Genomic DNA, 15266 nt, shown 5'->3' on the forward strand with positions numbered 1-15266 from the left:
TCTGTTATCATATAGAATTTGTTCCTTTTTCTTGAGTGCTTTTGTGCTGAAGTACAAAAAATTCAGAAGTCTTGCCGTTCTGGAGCGGGCGAAGATGATGATGTTTATAAACCAACTCTGTGGTACTTTAATCTTTTAGGGTTTCTGGACGATCAGGGAACATCAAGAGAAACACTTAGTAATGTCGATGATGAGATGAAGAGGTAAAAAATTTATACTGGCTGCAACATATGAACGATGTTATGGCAACATAAAAATACTTTTCTGGGCCTTTACATTTGAAAATGTAATTAGTTAGGTTAGCTAGAATGGAGTTTGTAAATTGATACTAGGCTCTTCATTTTTTCGGTGCCAGTATCGCTATCCCTGCATTTACATGCTGCCGTAATTTTATCTATAGTTCAAAAAATATCAAATTGGGCAGCTATTCTTCTTTTGCGTTTTTTTATATGTAAATAGGACACTAAATGATTTTTTGTTATTGTTGTATTTCCTTAAATATTCTTTTACATTATTACTAACTGATCCAATTAAAAATTGTTATAAGTAATTGCTTTGTCTTGCCAGGAAATAGCCTTCTGTTACAAAATATGATTTGAATGTATTTCGTATTGCTTTTGCATCTTGATTTACAAGTCTACGAGATCCGTGTTATGCAGAGTAGATGGATCGCATCTTCCTGCATGTTCTACAGAGCCATCCTCTAGGTTTTTTATAATCTAAATCCTCCAGATGTGTATGCAGTATGGAACAGGTTCTTCTTATAGTGGGCTGGGAAGGGCGAGAAGACTTTTCTCCACAAATGAAAATGCCAATCTTTTTGTCAATTATTTCAGTTATGCATTTCGATGAGTTTACCCATCATCATCAGACTCTTACACTACATAGCTGTGATTTTTAGTAAACATGTTTAATAAGTATTCTTATTAATTGTGATTTCAATCTTAAGTATGATGTTTATTTTTATGATTTTGTTGCCATTAATAATTACCTTGCTAGCATGAATTGGGATACTGCTTTTAATCAGAAAGATATTATTATAACGCTTTCCAGGAAATTAATACCATTAACGATATAAACTATGGTAATCCTTACAAAAAAAATTAATGTGAATATATCCCACTTTCTTAATTAATTATCTTATTAAACTCTCACCTTCAAATAATCCTTGTGTAAAGTTTTGTATATTGCCCAGTAGGTTTCTGGAATAATGATGCTCAAAGATGGCTTTGCTATTATGGTGGTAAATTCGAGGTCCTTGTAACTGCCTGTAGTAAGAAATCTAAGCGTTGCAGTTAAACGCTCATGCGGTGAAATTGCCTTTACATGATAGTCTCTTTTTTTGGTATGTATGGAGTTACTAATTTCAATAAATTTTCAAAACTAGGCATGTCTATGCGCAAATAATTTCGTCAGTCTTTAGCCTTAGAAGCTAATGGACGTAACAAATTTACATGTGAAAATTTTCCTGGTTTGAGAAGCCATCTTCTGAACCACCGTTCTCGTGATCGAAATATTTTTTTTATGTTTTTTTGATATTTATACACAAAGTGTGAGTACTTCGGCCATATTTGCTTAAAGAACTGAAGAGCGAGTGGCAAAAATTCGACGATCGTGTAGACACCGATTCGCCATCAGTTTTACCTGACAGGTAAAACGTCGGGTAAAATGTTACGTGTAGAATCTTCTTAGGCGCGATTCTCACTATACGTACCGTCACCGCCACGTTAACCGACACACCGTTAACGACACGTAAAAACGATGTCGGAACAGAACACAGTCACGGTGGCGTGGCTGTGTTCTGAAACTATAATGAATAGTTAGTTAGTAGTAACAATAGAGTAGAACCGCTGGTTTCACACCGAAATAAAGTGAACTGAAATGAGTCATATAGTTAGCAGTGATCCCGAAGCGCTGACGACTTTTTTTTTAAATAATAAGCCAAACGCAATTCGTTCGTCTTAGAGGCCAATGCGCGAGTATTGGAAGGTTGAGCTACAAAAATATAAAGGATGCAAAAGGGTCGTTACACACACACACCATAATGAGTACATTTTCAATGTTAAATTTACTTTAACTTAACACCACTCACCTTTGAAAAAAAAAATTAGTAGATATGATTTGTTCTTAGCCGCTGCTTGCAATTCGTCTTCAATTTTATTAGAGACAATAATATATTGCTTGTTGGACTTTGCTTGTAACTTATAATTACGCCATACTTCGTTAACTAACTTCTGTACATTTTGTACTTTGATCTTAAACCATTAAAAGGCTATAATTAGCATTGCCGTGGAACTATGGGCAGTTTGCTTGCTTGCAATATCTCTGATTCAATGATGTTAAATGCTGCTCAGATAGAAATAGACAAAAAAACACACATTCATTTTGACAGGTGCAAAAATAAAATATGATAAGAGACTCTAAAGAAGTCAACATTCAAAGTTAAATGAATGTAGATAACGTCCCTATATTAGACAAAAATGCAACAATATAGCAACGCCGCTCGATCGCATTGTTGATTCCACCGACACAAGTAATCTTTACCAGTGACGTCGTAAAAAAATATTTACATGATAAATATTTATAATTAATAGATTATGTTATAAATTATAAAGAATTATACTGTTTATGAACTCTTTATGCATTTTTTTAACGTACTTCATTAGAGTAAAAGAACTTATCTAATAAAAAGCATTTTTAAGGAAATATTTTATAATTATTATAGATTTCTTACTATTCTACGTTTATGACGATAGTTGTCCCTTGATATGATGTTGATTGATATGAGAATATCAGTATTTACTTGTGAAAAGATCGGCATAAATCGCGTTTTTTCCATGGTGCGGCACAAACGCAAGTTTTTACTATCCTAACACTTCACAAAAACACTGATATGACAACCTTTTTCCTTTTTTAACCAAAAACTAAAGAAAAAATACTGAACTTCACCTTAGAACATTGAAAGACTTTCAATGTTCTAAGAACTTCACAAATGCCAAATGTAAACACAAAGCCGTTTGTCAAGATGACATTTCGCAAGATGACATCAGCTTTTGCCTGCGGTGTTACCATTTCAAATTTTATAGAAGCGGTTTCAGGAATAAGAATGTAAATAATTTTGTTTTTGCTTTGAAGATGTAATTTTTTCCCTTTGAATCACATATATCTATTTCTACTTTATATTTTTGATCCAAAATCTTACATCAATACGTTAAATTAGCGTTATTATATGAGTTGATATATAGCTGAAAATTTCCTCTTTTGAAAATGCGTGTAAACTTGACATCAGAGTATCGATGAATATGTTTGTAAACAAAAGAACCACCATGTGCACATGTTGAGCTTAAACAAAGTTGTTGTTTACTAATTTTAGCCTTTCAATGTTCTAAGACTTTGATAGGATATGTATGAGATTTTCTTAAACTTTCGAAGAATTTTTGGTATAACTTGGATTAATCTATTTGAAACGACATCTTATATTATTTATATATTACAAATAATTCAACTTGGGAAAAATAGGATCAACGATAACACAAGCATTAACTTGGTTTGCTTACAACACGTCAAATCGTCGATCGTACCGAAACGAAACAATACATTGACGGAAGAAATTTAGACGAATAGCGCAAGGTAATTCCCAGACTCGCTTCTAGGTGAGTAGTTTAATGTATTCATTAATTGTGGGAATGCTTGAATGTGTATTTTGTGTTCAACCCTATACCAAGTTTGTACGGGCAATTAAACCAGTTTAGCGGCTAAACCGGTTTAGAGATAATTTAGTTTGGCTAGTGTTTACATAAAAAAGATTATTAAGCGATTCCCCATAAGATTAAACATATAACAAAATGATTTAGCAAAAAAATTAACATTTAACCTTAAAATATCTGTTTATTTTTTTAAAACATGTGCACATTTACGTTGCACTGGGAGTTAAATAGGTTGAGTGATGACAGGTGTTAACACGGTAATTTAAAGCGGTTTCAAACAGGATCATCCACTTATTTAAATCGATTTAAGCTAAACTGGTTTACGATAGCTAAAGCGGTTTATGGGTATTTATACATGCGAATTATGTTAAACCGATTTCCACTAAACCACTTTAAGGTGCTGGCACAGATGTAAATAGCTCCGCACTGTGCGGAGCTATTTACATCTGTGGTGCTGGTATAAACTTGGTAATTGATAATGTGTGGGTTGCCATATGTGTAAAAAAGTAGATAACTACTGCTGAAGTAATCACCATTTTGATCCCTTCGCCCTCCTATAGTGCTTACGTAATATTTGAACAGCCCCTAATATAACTTAACCTAATATAACTAGCGTCGTTTCTCCTTCGTAGTCCAAGCAATCATATTTGACATACTTTCGAAAATTATCCATATAACAGTAAATTAATCGTTTCTTTTATCTACATATATAAAAGAGTTTGTCCTGACTGACTGACTTATCATCGCAGAGCCCAAACTACAATAGCTAGAAACGTGAAATTTTGCCAACGGGTTCCTTTTATAATGTAAGCACCGGATAAGAACGGATTTTTCGAAATTCCACCGATAAGGGGTGTTAGCGATATGATAAATATCGCATAGCGGCATAAAACTTATTAATAAATACGATTGAAAAAGTGCTTCTGTATTATTTATATTTTGGTAGATGTAACAACAAGGCGGGTCTATGCGAGACTGATACCCGAGAGGTATCAGTCAGAGAGGTGACTCGACTCAGTCTTACCGCTCGCTCTGCATCTAACGAATCATTTTTAAGATTATTTGTCTTGGTTTTATAATAATTATATTATATTAATCGCGCCCCTTGACCTCAAGAAAAACTGCGTGGCAATTGTGGGTTGCATGTACTATCAATGAGGCGAGGCTTCGGATTTTATTTTTGTGTATTGTGGGTTGCATTTACTATTATTGCAGGCCTTCTTCGACTTTTCTTTTATTTTCACGCGAGCATTCAGCTAGTTTCTCATATTTTATTAATATGGTCATGTTCAAGAGCGCTACTGATGCCGTATTTTAAAAATGATGTTAAATTGTAATACGGGAGTCTAGTGTCAATAGTATATTCTTTATCAGATAGAATATCCAGTAAAAAACAGTTTTAAATGAGACTTATCTCATTTCATTTCGATCACCTTCCGATTGATTTAACCTTTCCCCACCACTATATTTTGAAGATAAAGCAAAATGATTCAAACGAAAAAAGTAATTTATTGTGATGTGTTGTTATTGTTTGAGATCAAATGGGTATTTCTTGGGGATTGTTAATGTAAAACTATCTCAATTATCATGGAAAATGTATTTTGTTGTACTTTCTAAATTAACAAATTAATTAAAGAAAAATACTAGAGATTATGGCGCCATAATTTGCAATAGCTCTTATCTAGGAACATTTTTTAGAAATTCCATTTTTTTATCCGATATAAAAATTCCGCTATCTAGCGCCAGTTCTAAGAACTTTCGGCAATATTTTGTGTCCTTTTTAATCGCAAATTTTTCCACATACCTAATATACGACTATATATATAAATATATTCCCGAGATACAACCGACAGCCATTCTTAGTGGGACTCCCGGTATATTAAATTTTCTAGATTACCTCAAGTGATATGTATCACACTGTGAGTTTTGAGGAAACTGATCCTCCAAGTCTTCAAGTTTTTGTAATTGTTTTCGCAAATTTTCGACCGGAGAACACGATCTTTGCTGATTCTTTCTTGACTTTGAGTTTAAGTTGATTCTTGAAGTTGAGGAGCTTTTAAGCCTAAAAACAATTTAAACATATAGTTATTTTTATGTTTTTAGTGAAGTACTCTTTCATCTTAGTTTCAAATTTAATTCATAAGTCTGTATTGATTGCGGTTTAGACACGAGCAACAGAGGTAAGTACTGCGGTCAGACAGCTGTACACTCAGCCCAAAAAAATAAATTCGATATCTCTCTAATAGCAAAAGACTGGACGAATATTTCTTTAGAAGCTACTATAAATACAAGTCTTAAAATTTTCTGACTACCTTTAATTATCATTTTTACCATGATATATCCTAAAAAAAAACAACAATACAAAAAGACAAAAAAGTCAGTACACGACTAATGAAAATGTGAATGTTGTAACGAAGTTACTAAATTTTCTGTAATTCTCTTATTTATCTATAGAATTACTCGGTTCTTTTTCCAACTTAAATTAATAATTTTCAAGATTCATATTGGCAACTAAGCTTTGCCCACTAAAGTTAGGAAAGTTTCTATTTTGTTAATAAACGCGCGACCGCGATAATTATTAATTTATCACCGCGTTAATACCTCAACACCGTTCGTGTCCGTACCTCTACTACTGTTACCGCGTTTACTAAGTACCGCGCATGCCCGTGCTCTATATAACGCGACGCACTGACCGACAATGGTCAAACTACTAAAATCCCTATCCCAAACACCCATTTCCTGGTTTTCCCAATGAGAATAAAAAATTTAATTAAAACAAGAAATAGATTAAACAAACAGGCAAGGTTATATAAAGACCCAGAAACAAAAAGAATAGCAAACAGTCTAACTAAAAGAATAAAAAATGAAATATTTGATTTTAGTAATGAAAGGTGGAACGATTTTTTAGAAGAATTAAACAATGATGATGAAAATCACAAAAAATACTGGAGAGTCTCTAAGATACTGAGAGGGAAGACAAAAACAAACTACCCGCCCATACAAATAGAAGATGGAAGTCTAGTGTACTCGGACTTAGAAAAAGTCGAGGCATTTAATGACTCACTAGAAAAACAATTTAACATTAATGCAGGTCCTGAAAATCAAATATTAGAAGAAGAAATAAAAAATGTAAACAAAGCAATAGAAGAAATACCACCACAAAACATCAGAGCCCCTAAAAAAATCAAATTGCAAGAAATAAGAGACCTCATAACATTACAATTAAATAGAAAAGCACCAGGTTATGATAACATAAATAATAAAATGCTAAAAATGCTACCAGATAACATTTTAATGGATCTATTGATAATTTACAACCAATGTCTAAACCTGTGCTACTTCCCTGAAGCATGGAAAAGGACAATAGTGGTATTGATACCGAAACAGGGGAAAAATTTTGCAAAGCCAGAGAGCTACAGACCTATCAGCCTGTTACCAACAATAGGCAAAATATTTGAAAAAGCGGTACTAAACAGGTTGATAGAGGAAATAGAAGAACTCAAAATTATCCCTAAAGAACAATACGGCTTTGTAAGGGGTCTCTCCACAGAAATGCAGCTGGCAAGAATTCAACAAAATTTAATTGATTCTTTTAATTCGAGAAATTCAACCGCCATGATCACGCTCGATATCGAGAAAGCTTTCGATCGAGTGTGGCATGGCGGCTTAATATTTAAAATGTCAAAATTTGGTATGTCCACTGGTATGATAAAATTAATACAAAACTTCATAAAGGGCAGATCCTTCACAGCAAGGATAGAAAACAAAACCCTACCATACAGGGAAATAAAAGCGGGAGTCCCGCAGGGATCCCCACTTTCACCCACGCTTTTTAATATCTACCAGGCGGATGTACCAAAGAATGACCATTATTCTCAACTGGCGCTATTCGCAGATGATACCTGCGTCTTCGCCAGCTGCAGATACCTGGATTAGTTAAAAGCCTATCTACAAAGCCATTTAGAAAAAATCTGTGCATGGGCACTAAAATGGAAAATAAAGATCAATGAAAACAAGACGGAGGAAATTTTAATTACCAAAAAAGTAGACCGCGACATTCCAAACCTGGTGATGTTGGGCACTGAAATCCCCTGGAAGAGCGAGGTACGCTACCTGGGAGTCTTTTTTGACGAAAAAAATAACTTTAATTATCATATTAAAAGGCAGCTCAATCAGTGCAATGGCCTCATACAGGGATTGTATTCATTCTTGGGCCCAAAAAATAAAATGTCAATAGAAAATAAACTGCTTCTATATAAACAAATAATCAGACCTAAACTAAATATAACAAAAACAAATTTAATAAAACTGGAACGTTTTCAAAATAAAACATTAAGATTAATTACGAACTCGCCCAGATATGTAAGAAATATAGATATCAGGGACAATTGTCGTATAGAGACCATAGAGGAGTTTATGAAACGAAAACACACGAAATTCAAAGAGCGCGTCAGGGCCCTCGAGAATAATGATCTCAAAAAGTTCCTACTTAAATGGAGGGAAAACCGCCCATGGAAGGGCGTTTTTTCTTAATAAAAAACCCAAAAAATTATGAAAAATCCTACTCTCTTCCACACACAAACATTCAAAAATAAGTTTATTTAAATAATTAAAACATAGCCTTTATTTAAACATATTTTAAAATAAATCAAAACTCAAGTTCACTCCGAAAAAGATCCATGGTCAACGGATCAATCTCTCGCTTTTGGGGGCGTGTCTACCACGCCGCCAACTGACCAATCTCAGAAACACCGAAACCTATAAATATAACCAACCTTTCCACGTCCCGGCAGTCAATCCTATGCTCCGAGCCTCAACAGCCAAAGCACTCCGATGCGACCAGAAGAAAAAAAGATAGGCGCCTAGACCCAACAAACGAGTCAGAAAACCGGCAAGAGCGATCAGCTAGACCGGAAACAACCAGTGCAAGACATCACATCACAATGGTCAGTCAGGCGCCAAAAACGTAAACAAATAGCATCAAGAAACCGGCAAGAGTCATCGATGCTACGCCGGAGTACTCAGTGTATAACAACAATGGTCAGTCCGTTGAGTAGCAGTCCGACCGAAGCGCCAACAGTAACCGACCGAGGTAAGCCCCACAGTACCGTACATCGCTCCGCCGCCGCCAGCTCCTTCACTCCGCCGCTGTTGTCAGCATGTAAGTATAATAGGTAAGAAGGTAGGCAAATTCCTTTTTCCTATTCCTAGTGTCTACAGGATACACGGGGTTGCGTGCCGGACCGTTACGGGGTAACACTGTGTATTCCTTAAAAAGTGCTAGGGGGCTACGTGTCGGACCGTTACGAGGTATCACCCTGCATTATTAAAACCGCGTCTACCGACATTTTAAACAGAGTTGGCCAAAGTTACGAGCGACCACATTTATTTTCCATATTAGACCAGTTAATTATCCTGTGGGTGACTTACCGTTTACCATTCCGATTAATACCGACCGTTTCATGCTTTATTTTCTCTGGGCTGTATCTGATCTGTTTATTCACTGCCATAAATTACCGTACCGCTTCTACATTTTGCTTACCGATGTGCGTTCTCTTTATTGCGCCCCTCCTCTTCCCGCACCGTACCGTATTGAATTTGGCCGTACGTAAGGCTTATTGAGAAGTGTTAGCAAAGAGATGACATGTTGGGTTTGGGGATGAATAAATATGATTTTGTTACAATGTTGCCTATTGTTTTACTCACACAGAAGAACTGGATTACTTTCTCCACTGTTTAAAGGCTACCCGATAGGCCGTGGTCCCTCATCCACATTAAACTTGAGGGTGGCGACCGAGATAATGGTTGGACAACCAACTACAAACTTTATAAATAACTCAGAAGATCGAGAGGGAATTAAAAAAATTAGTAAGCGCCAGTAAATACCATTACAATGTTTCAAATCGAATTAAATAGATTCATTAGCTATCATATGTTACTGAAGATCCTAACACTAAATTTTAATATAAACTTCTAGAAAACCAAAGAAAAACAAAGAATATCTCAGAGGTAAAAAATATAACATTATACAAAAAATAAATCAACTGGTAGCGATAAAATCCCATACTTCATTCTCAATTATGTGGTCTGTCTATTATCGCACCTTTCGAAAAGATAATAAATGCTTCCTTTAATAAGGATATTTTTCCGTTTATATTAAAAATGAACAAAGTAACTCTTTTACACAAACCAAAGTGAACGAAGCATCATAACTAAATACCCGCCTCTCTCAAATCTTTCGCCGTTTTTGAATATTTTTGAGAGACTCTTTTATAACAGATTTGTGAAAAAACTTAGAAACTCTTTTCACCTTATCAACATGATTTACTTCGATGTTTTAAATGTTGGAGCTATGGACATAAGGCGTCCGGTAGACCTCCGGTTGTAGCTAGGAATCATAAGAGAGAGGACTGTAAAAACTGTATTTGTTATCACAGGGCGCAAAAAAAATTAAAAGCTGGCATACAATACACATAGCAATTTAGAATTTTTAGAAACGACAGTAATAGGGGAGACCGGTGTGATATTGTACGGGAATATACAAGGCCTAACATCACATAATTGAACTAAGGTAAGTAATCTTCGAAAAAAAGCGCTTAGTTGATTGTATTAGTGAAACATATGTGACATCTGATATAAATGAGATTGAAGTAAATATTCCCGGATACAACACAGTTATATGTTTTTTAAATAGTAGACATCTGAGTGGAACCATTATGTAAATACAGTTTTGTCTAAAGTATAATGTGTTGAGTAGAGATTTGATGGATTATAATTGTTAGCACCTATTTTTGTAAACAAAGAAATGCAAAATGCGATTCATTTTTGGAATATTGGGAAAATAAATTAAATGATGCTATCTGTAAATAAATAAGCATAGAATAGTCTTATTTGGGGACATAAATATTGATCTATTTAAAAATGAATCAAATGCGAAAAACTTATAGAGGCAGCAAGGCATCGTCAGATCGTCATGGTTAACTGGTTTTTTAATTTCTTATTGGGAACATAAGATAGGGGTCATCAGAAGGGTAAGCTGCCCTGAATTCTTCCCTAAAATTGAAAAATGAAGAGCACAGAAAAATACAGTCACCGTTCAAAATTATCGATTTTCTTCCAGCAATTTACCTGGGCTATAGCTCTACAAGCCTAAAGATGGTAAATTCACACTTTTCTCAGATAATCCTACTATATTATAGAATCATAAAAGTGATAACTAAAGCTCTGTATTATAAATAAAAACATACAGTATCGACAAAAGTAGACAACACTTTGATAAAATTTACAATCCCGATTTTATATTACTAAATGTAAGATATCCCTTTAAAATAGACTGTGTTTTAAAGTACCAAAGAAGGCTGCTGTCATCGGCGGCAACAGCGCTTTCGATGATCAAGCCATATCATGAGATTTTGTTACAATGTTTTAAATTCACATTAGCAAAGCGTCAAAATTTAAGCAACATTTTAATTCATTAGTCAAATGATGAAAAGTTTTTGGTAAAAGTAAAGGAAAAAAAATGTATGATTTTTTTTTTAATTTTGAATATTTTTGTGACGAATTAATTATGACATGAGGTATTCCATTTCAAATGACATAAAGCAGAAAATTGAGTGCATTTAGGGAAGGTAAATAACAAGCCGACATATCAAGAAAATTTAAGTTGTCCAAATACAATGCATCGAAGATAGTTTCATCTTATAATGTAAGGAGACATTTAGAGAATCTACCAAAATCGAGAAAACCAAGAAAAACAGCAATATGGTCCCACAGACGCTTTAAAAGAGTTTCTTAAAAAGACGCCCCGCTAAAAAGCTCATAGTTTTGGAAAGAAATAGAGCAGCAAGACATGCATTTTTACATCGGCCTTTAAATTAGAAAGGAGACCATTGCAAAAAAGTGACAACATTCATGTTAGGAACAAAAGGCGATGTAAAAGAAATTTAATGCCGATGGAATAAAACGAATGCATTGACCAATAAATGGCAGGTTTAACCTTAAATACGTTACAACAACAAGGTCAAGGCAGTGTTTTTTATGGGGTTCTTTCTGATGGCAAGATGAATAGGAAGAAGAGCAATAGAAATATAATGGAAAATGTCATGCTTCCTTATGCAGAGTGGGATATGCCACTGCGTTTGACGTTCCAACAGGATAACGATCCAAAACACTCTTCGTGAATTGCTCGAGAGTGGATTCAAGAAAAAAACGCTAGAGTTTTAGAGTGGCCGCCACAAACCCCCGACCTGAACCTAATTGAGAACTTTTAAGAAGAAGCAGAACATCGTACGAACACAAATGTTTGTGAAAAAAAATCATTGATAGATAAAATCAGTCCAGTTTGGACAAATCTTCCGGAAAAACATCATTCAAAATTTGATTGCCTTAATGCCGCGACGTTACTAGCAAGTAATAAATAATAAATAGTATAAATATTCAATTAACTACTAATAAATTAAACTTCAACTCAGTAATTGTTATAAACAAATGTGTCAAATGTTCTTTGTTGTCATATCTACTAATCTCAAATTTCATCTAAAGTTTATCATAAAGTTGTAAAATATTGCTTTAATCTTACGAATAATACTTATTCATTAACCGTATCCAGAAATCACCTAACACTTGATTGTTGCTCTACTTATGTCCTATTGTGTATGCAAGGTAAAAAAATGGATTGACTATGAATCTGCTAACCCTAAATAATAATAAGTCTTGAATCATAACCTTTAAAAGTTCTATTAAAATGGTTTATCATAACTTAAAATGACAATCTTTTTAAGAATTTCAAGAATATACATTCCTAGTCGTTTCATTAAATTAGTTGTTCTAATAATAGTTGTATGTTCTAATAATTACTTACAATACAGTCAAAAATTGTACCTGAATGCTATAAATTGCAATTTTTACGAACTGGAATTGGTATTTTGTGAAAATACCAATTCCATTGGAATCTGTCAACGCCCCAGAGCTGCTGACGAGGAAAAGCGAAGAACATTTTGTGGATGGTATATCAGGAAGTGTCAGAAAGATGAAACATTTTCCCATAGGATTATCTCGTCAGACGAAAGTATGGTTGCAAATAATGAAACTTTTAACTGAAGAAATACCCATTATTGGGTATCCCCGGAGGGACAATCCCCGAGTACGCCGAAGGGCTAGTCATCAGCACCGTTTTGGTTTTAATATGTAAGTTGTGATTTTAGGCCCATATAATAGGCTCTTTTTTTCATTTCCTTACCTCGGAGCATTATCGCAACTTATTGGAACGCGATTTGGAAGAATCCTTAGACAACTTACCGGTTGCAAAGGTTAGAAACTGTTGGTTTCAGCAGGATGGTGCGCTCGCACAATGAGACAAAATGCCCTATTCGTGCGCGAGTATCTATTGAACAGATTTCTGGGAAAATAAATAGGTACCTACACATTAAACAGTTCCGTGGCCCCTTCGTTCGCCATGGTGATATGAATAAATATGAATATAGTTTTTAAATTCTCAATAACAAGATTTTAATTTGATATTTCAAAACATGAGTAATAATAGCCTTCTACACCATACTCAGCGCCATCATATCACCGTAGATAATGAATAACATAATATAATGAATTTCCAAATAATGAATAACGTCAGAAAAAAATAAAAACGAAATTGGCAAATTTCGGCTTTTTAGGTATATCTCCGACTATGCAAAATTTTAAATCTTTCCGAACAGCGTATTGTTATGGTGGAAGATGCGCAACTTTTGTCAATTCAACTTTTTTCTCTAATTTGACTATCTTCGGATCTCTTTTGTTTTCCAAGATCCTTATGATAAAAATCCTTATCGCGCAAGTGTTATTTATTAAATTATTGTTTTTTTAGACCTTTCAGTCAACAACCTTTGGATTATAACCATTATTATTCGCAAATTGTTTAATAGTGTTGATTCTTCGTTATAGTTAAAAGGGGTTAAAGGAATATTGAGAGCTTGTAAACTTCACAATTAAGAGCTGATATTTTTTGAGAGTAAGGATAATTTGCGTTAGATGGAATAATGTGGTTAGTTTGAGTCGGTTTTCGATTTTTCGATAAATTTTAAATTTCAAAAGTACCAGTTTCAGTTTTTGAAATATTTAAGTCAAGAAAATTAATGCAATTATTTACTTCTATTTCGATAGGGAATTTAATATTAGGGTGTAAGTTAAGGGTAAGTTAAGAAGATCTAATAAAATATTTGGTTGGAAATTTTTATTATTAATTATGGCTAGGCAATCATCCACGTATCAGACCCAGTACATTTTTTACCGTATTTTCAGCTAATAAGGGAGGTACCAAGATGATCTTGCTAAGCCCATTGTTTGGGAATAAAATATCTTATTGAAAATAAAGAAATGTTGAGAAAGGCAAAATCATTTTAACTAAGTTTGCCCTTGCCTGTATGTGAAAGTAAATAAGACAGTATGACCATTTTTTTCTTGCTGAGGAACTGATGTAAATAGGTTTGTGACATCGAATAAAACTAGAAAGTCATTTTTGTGTTAATATTTTTAAGAGGTTTCTAAAAAATAAAAAAACATAAATACAAACCTAACTTTAAACTGAATAAAAGGGTTTTTATCTAAGTTAAAAAAAATAGTAATCTGGTAATTTCCAAAGCAAACAAAGGTAATTGTCACAGTAATATTAAATCAGAAGGCATACAATAACATAGCTATTAGATTTCAAATAAAATTCAAATAAATTTAATAAGATTAACAAAAACCAATAGTATTGGTATAGTACAATATTATTAGTATATTGCTTCTTACGCTAAATACGTGTTTTTTTGTTTCATTTGACTTTCTCGTTAGTCAATTACAGCGTACAACTGACGAAATCTATTATGGTAATGCAACTTATATTGGCAAGTGAAAATCTTAACTCTGGGTTCAGGAAAGGTGACATCGCAACTTTTCGTCAGCTCTGTATGACACTTGTACACACTAATACATTTATTATAACAATGACAATTAGCTTTCAACATCTAAAAATATAGTGCATATTACCTGGAAAATAATTTTTTTCTACTCCTTCCCGGATTAACGCTATCGGACGAGTCATTCTGGTTGGCCTTTTCATCGCTCTGATAACAATTATCACTAACAGACGTGTCCAAGTCTTGAATTTTCGCCAGCTTTGATTCAATTTTACCCGACTGACCAGGAGTCGGTGGCTTTTCAGCAAATTTTCTCGATGGCGAATTTAAAGGGGTCCTATAAAGGAAAATGTTTGTTAACGAAATTTGTAGTATTTTCTGTACAGGATGTTTCATTAAGTGTGGTGAGGTACCATATCTCAGCGAGTAATAAAAATATTTTGTTGAAGTACTAATTCTACCGTAGGGGGGCGTAATAGCTATCGTCAAAATATAAAGGCGATTTTTTGCCTATAGTGAACGAGTACAGAGCCACTGCACCGGGAGCCGGCGCCCTAAAGATCATGTGGAAAGCGTCCACCTCTAATAAAGACATGGTGCTTAATATCACCCCTCTGGTAATGGTCTAGAATATCAGTTCTACACATTACCGCACCACCACAATACT

At 34.1% G+C, this 15266-nt stretch overlaps 1 protein-coding gene across 1 annotated transcript in view; it reads right to left on the reverse strand.

Annotated features, from left to right (window-relative positions):
* Window positions 1-15266, reverse strand: part of LOC126744778 (myosin-11) — a 133653-nt gene that overhangs the window by 42814 nt on the left and 75573 nt on the right. The window contains exons 12-13 of the mRNA XM_050452326.1: window positions 14730-14936; window positions 5605-5769 (exon numbers count right to left, since the gene is read on the reverse strand). Coding sequence (XP_050308283.1) covers window positions 5605-5769; window positions 14730-14936 — 372 coding nt within the window. The remainder of the gene's footprint in view (window positions 1-5604; window positions 5770-14729; window positions 14937-15266) is intronic.

The sequence above is a fragment of the Anthonomus grandis genome, chromosome 14, assembly GCF_022605725.1.
Source record: "Anthonomus grandis grandis chromosome 14, icAntGran1.3, whole genome shotgun sequence".
Lineage (NCBI taxonomy): Eukaryota > Metazoa > Arthropoda > Insecta > Coleoptera > Curculionidae > Anthonomus > Anthonomus grandis.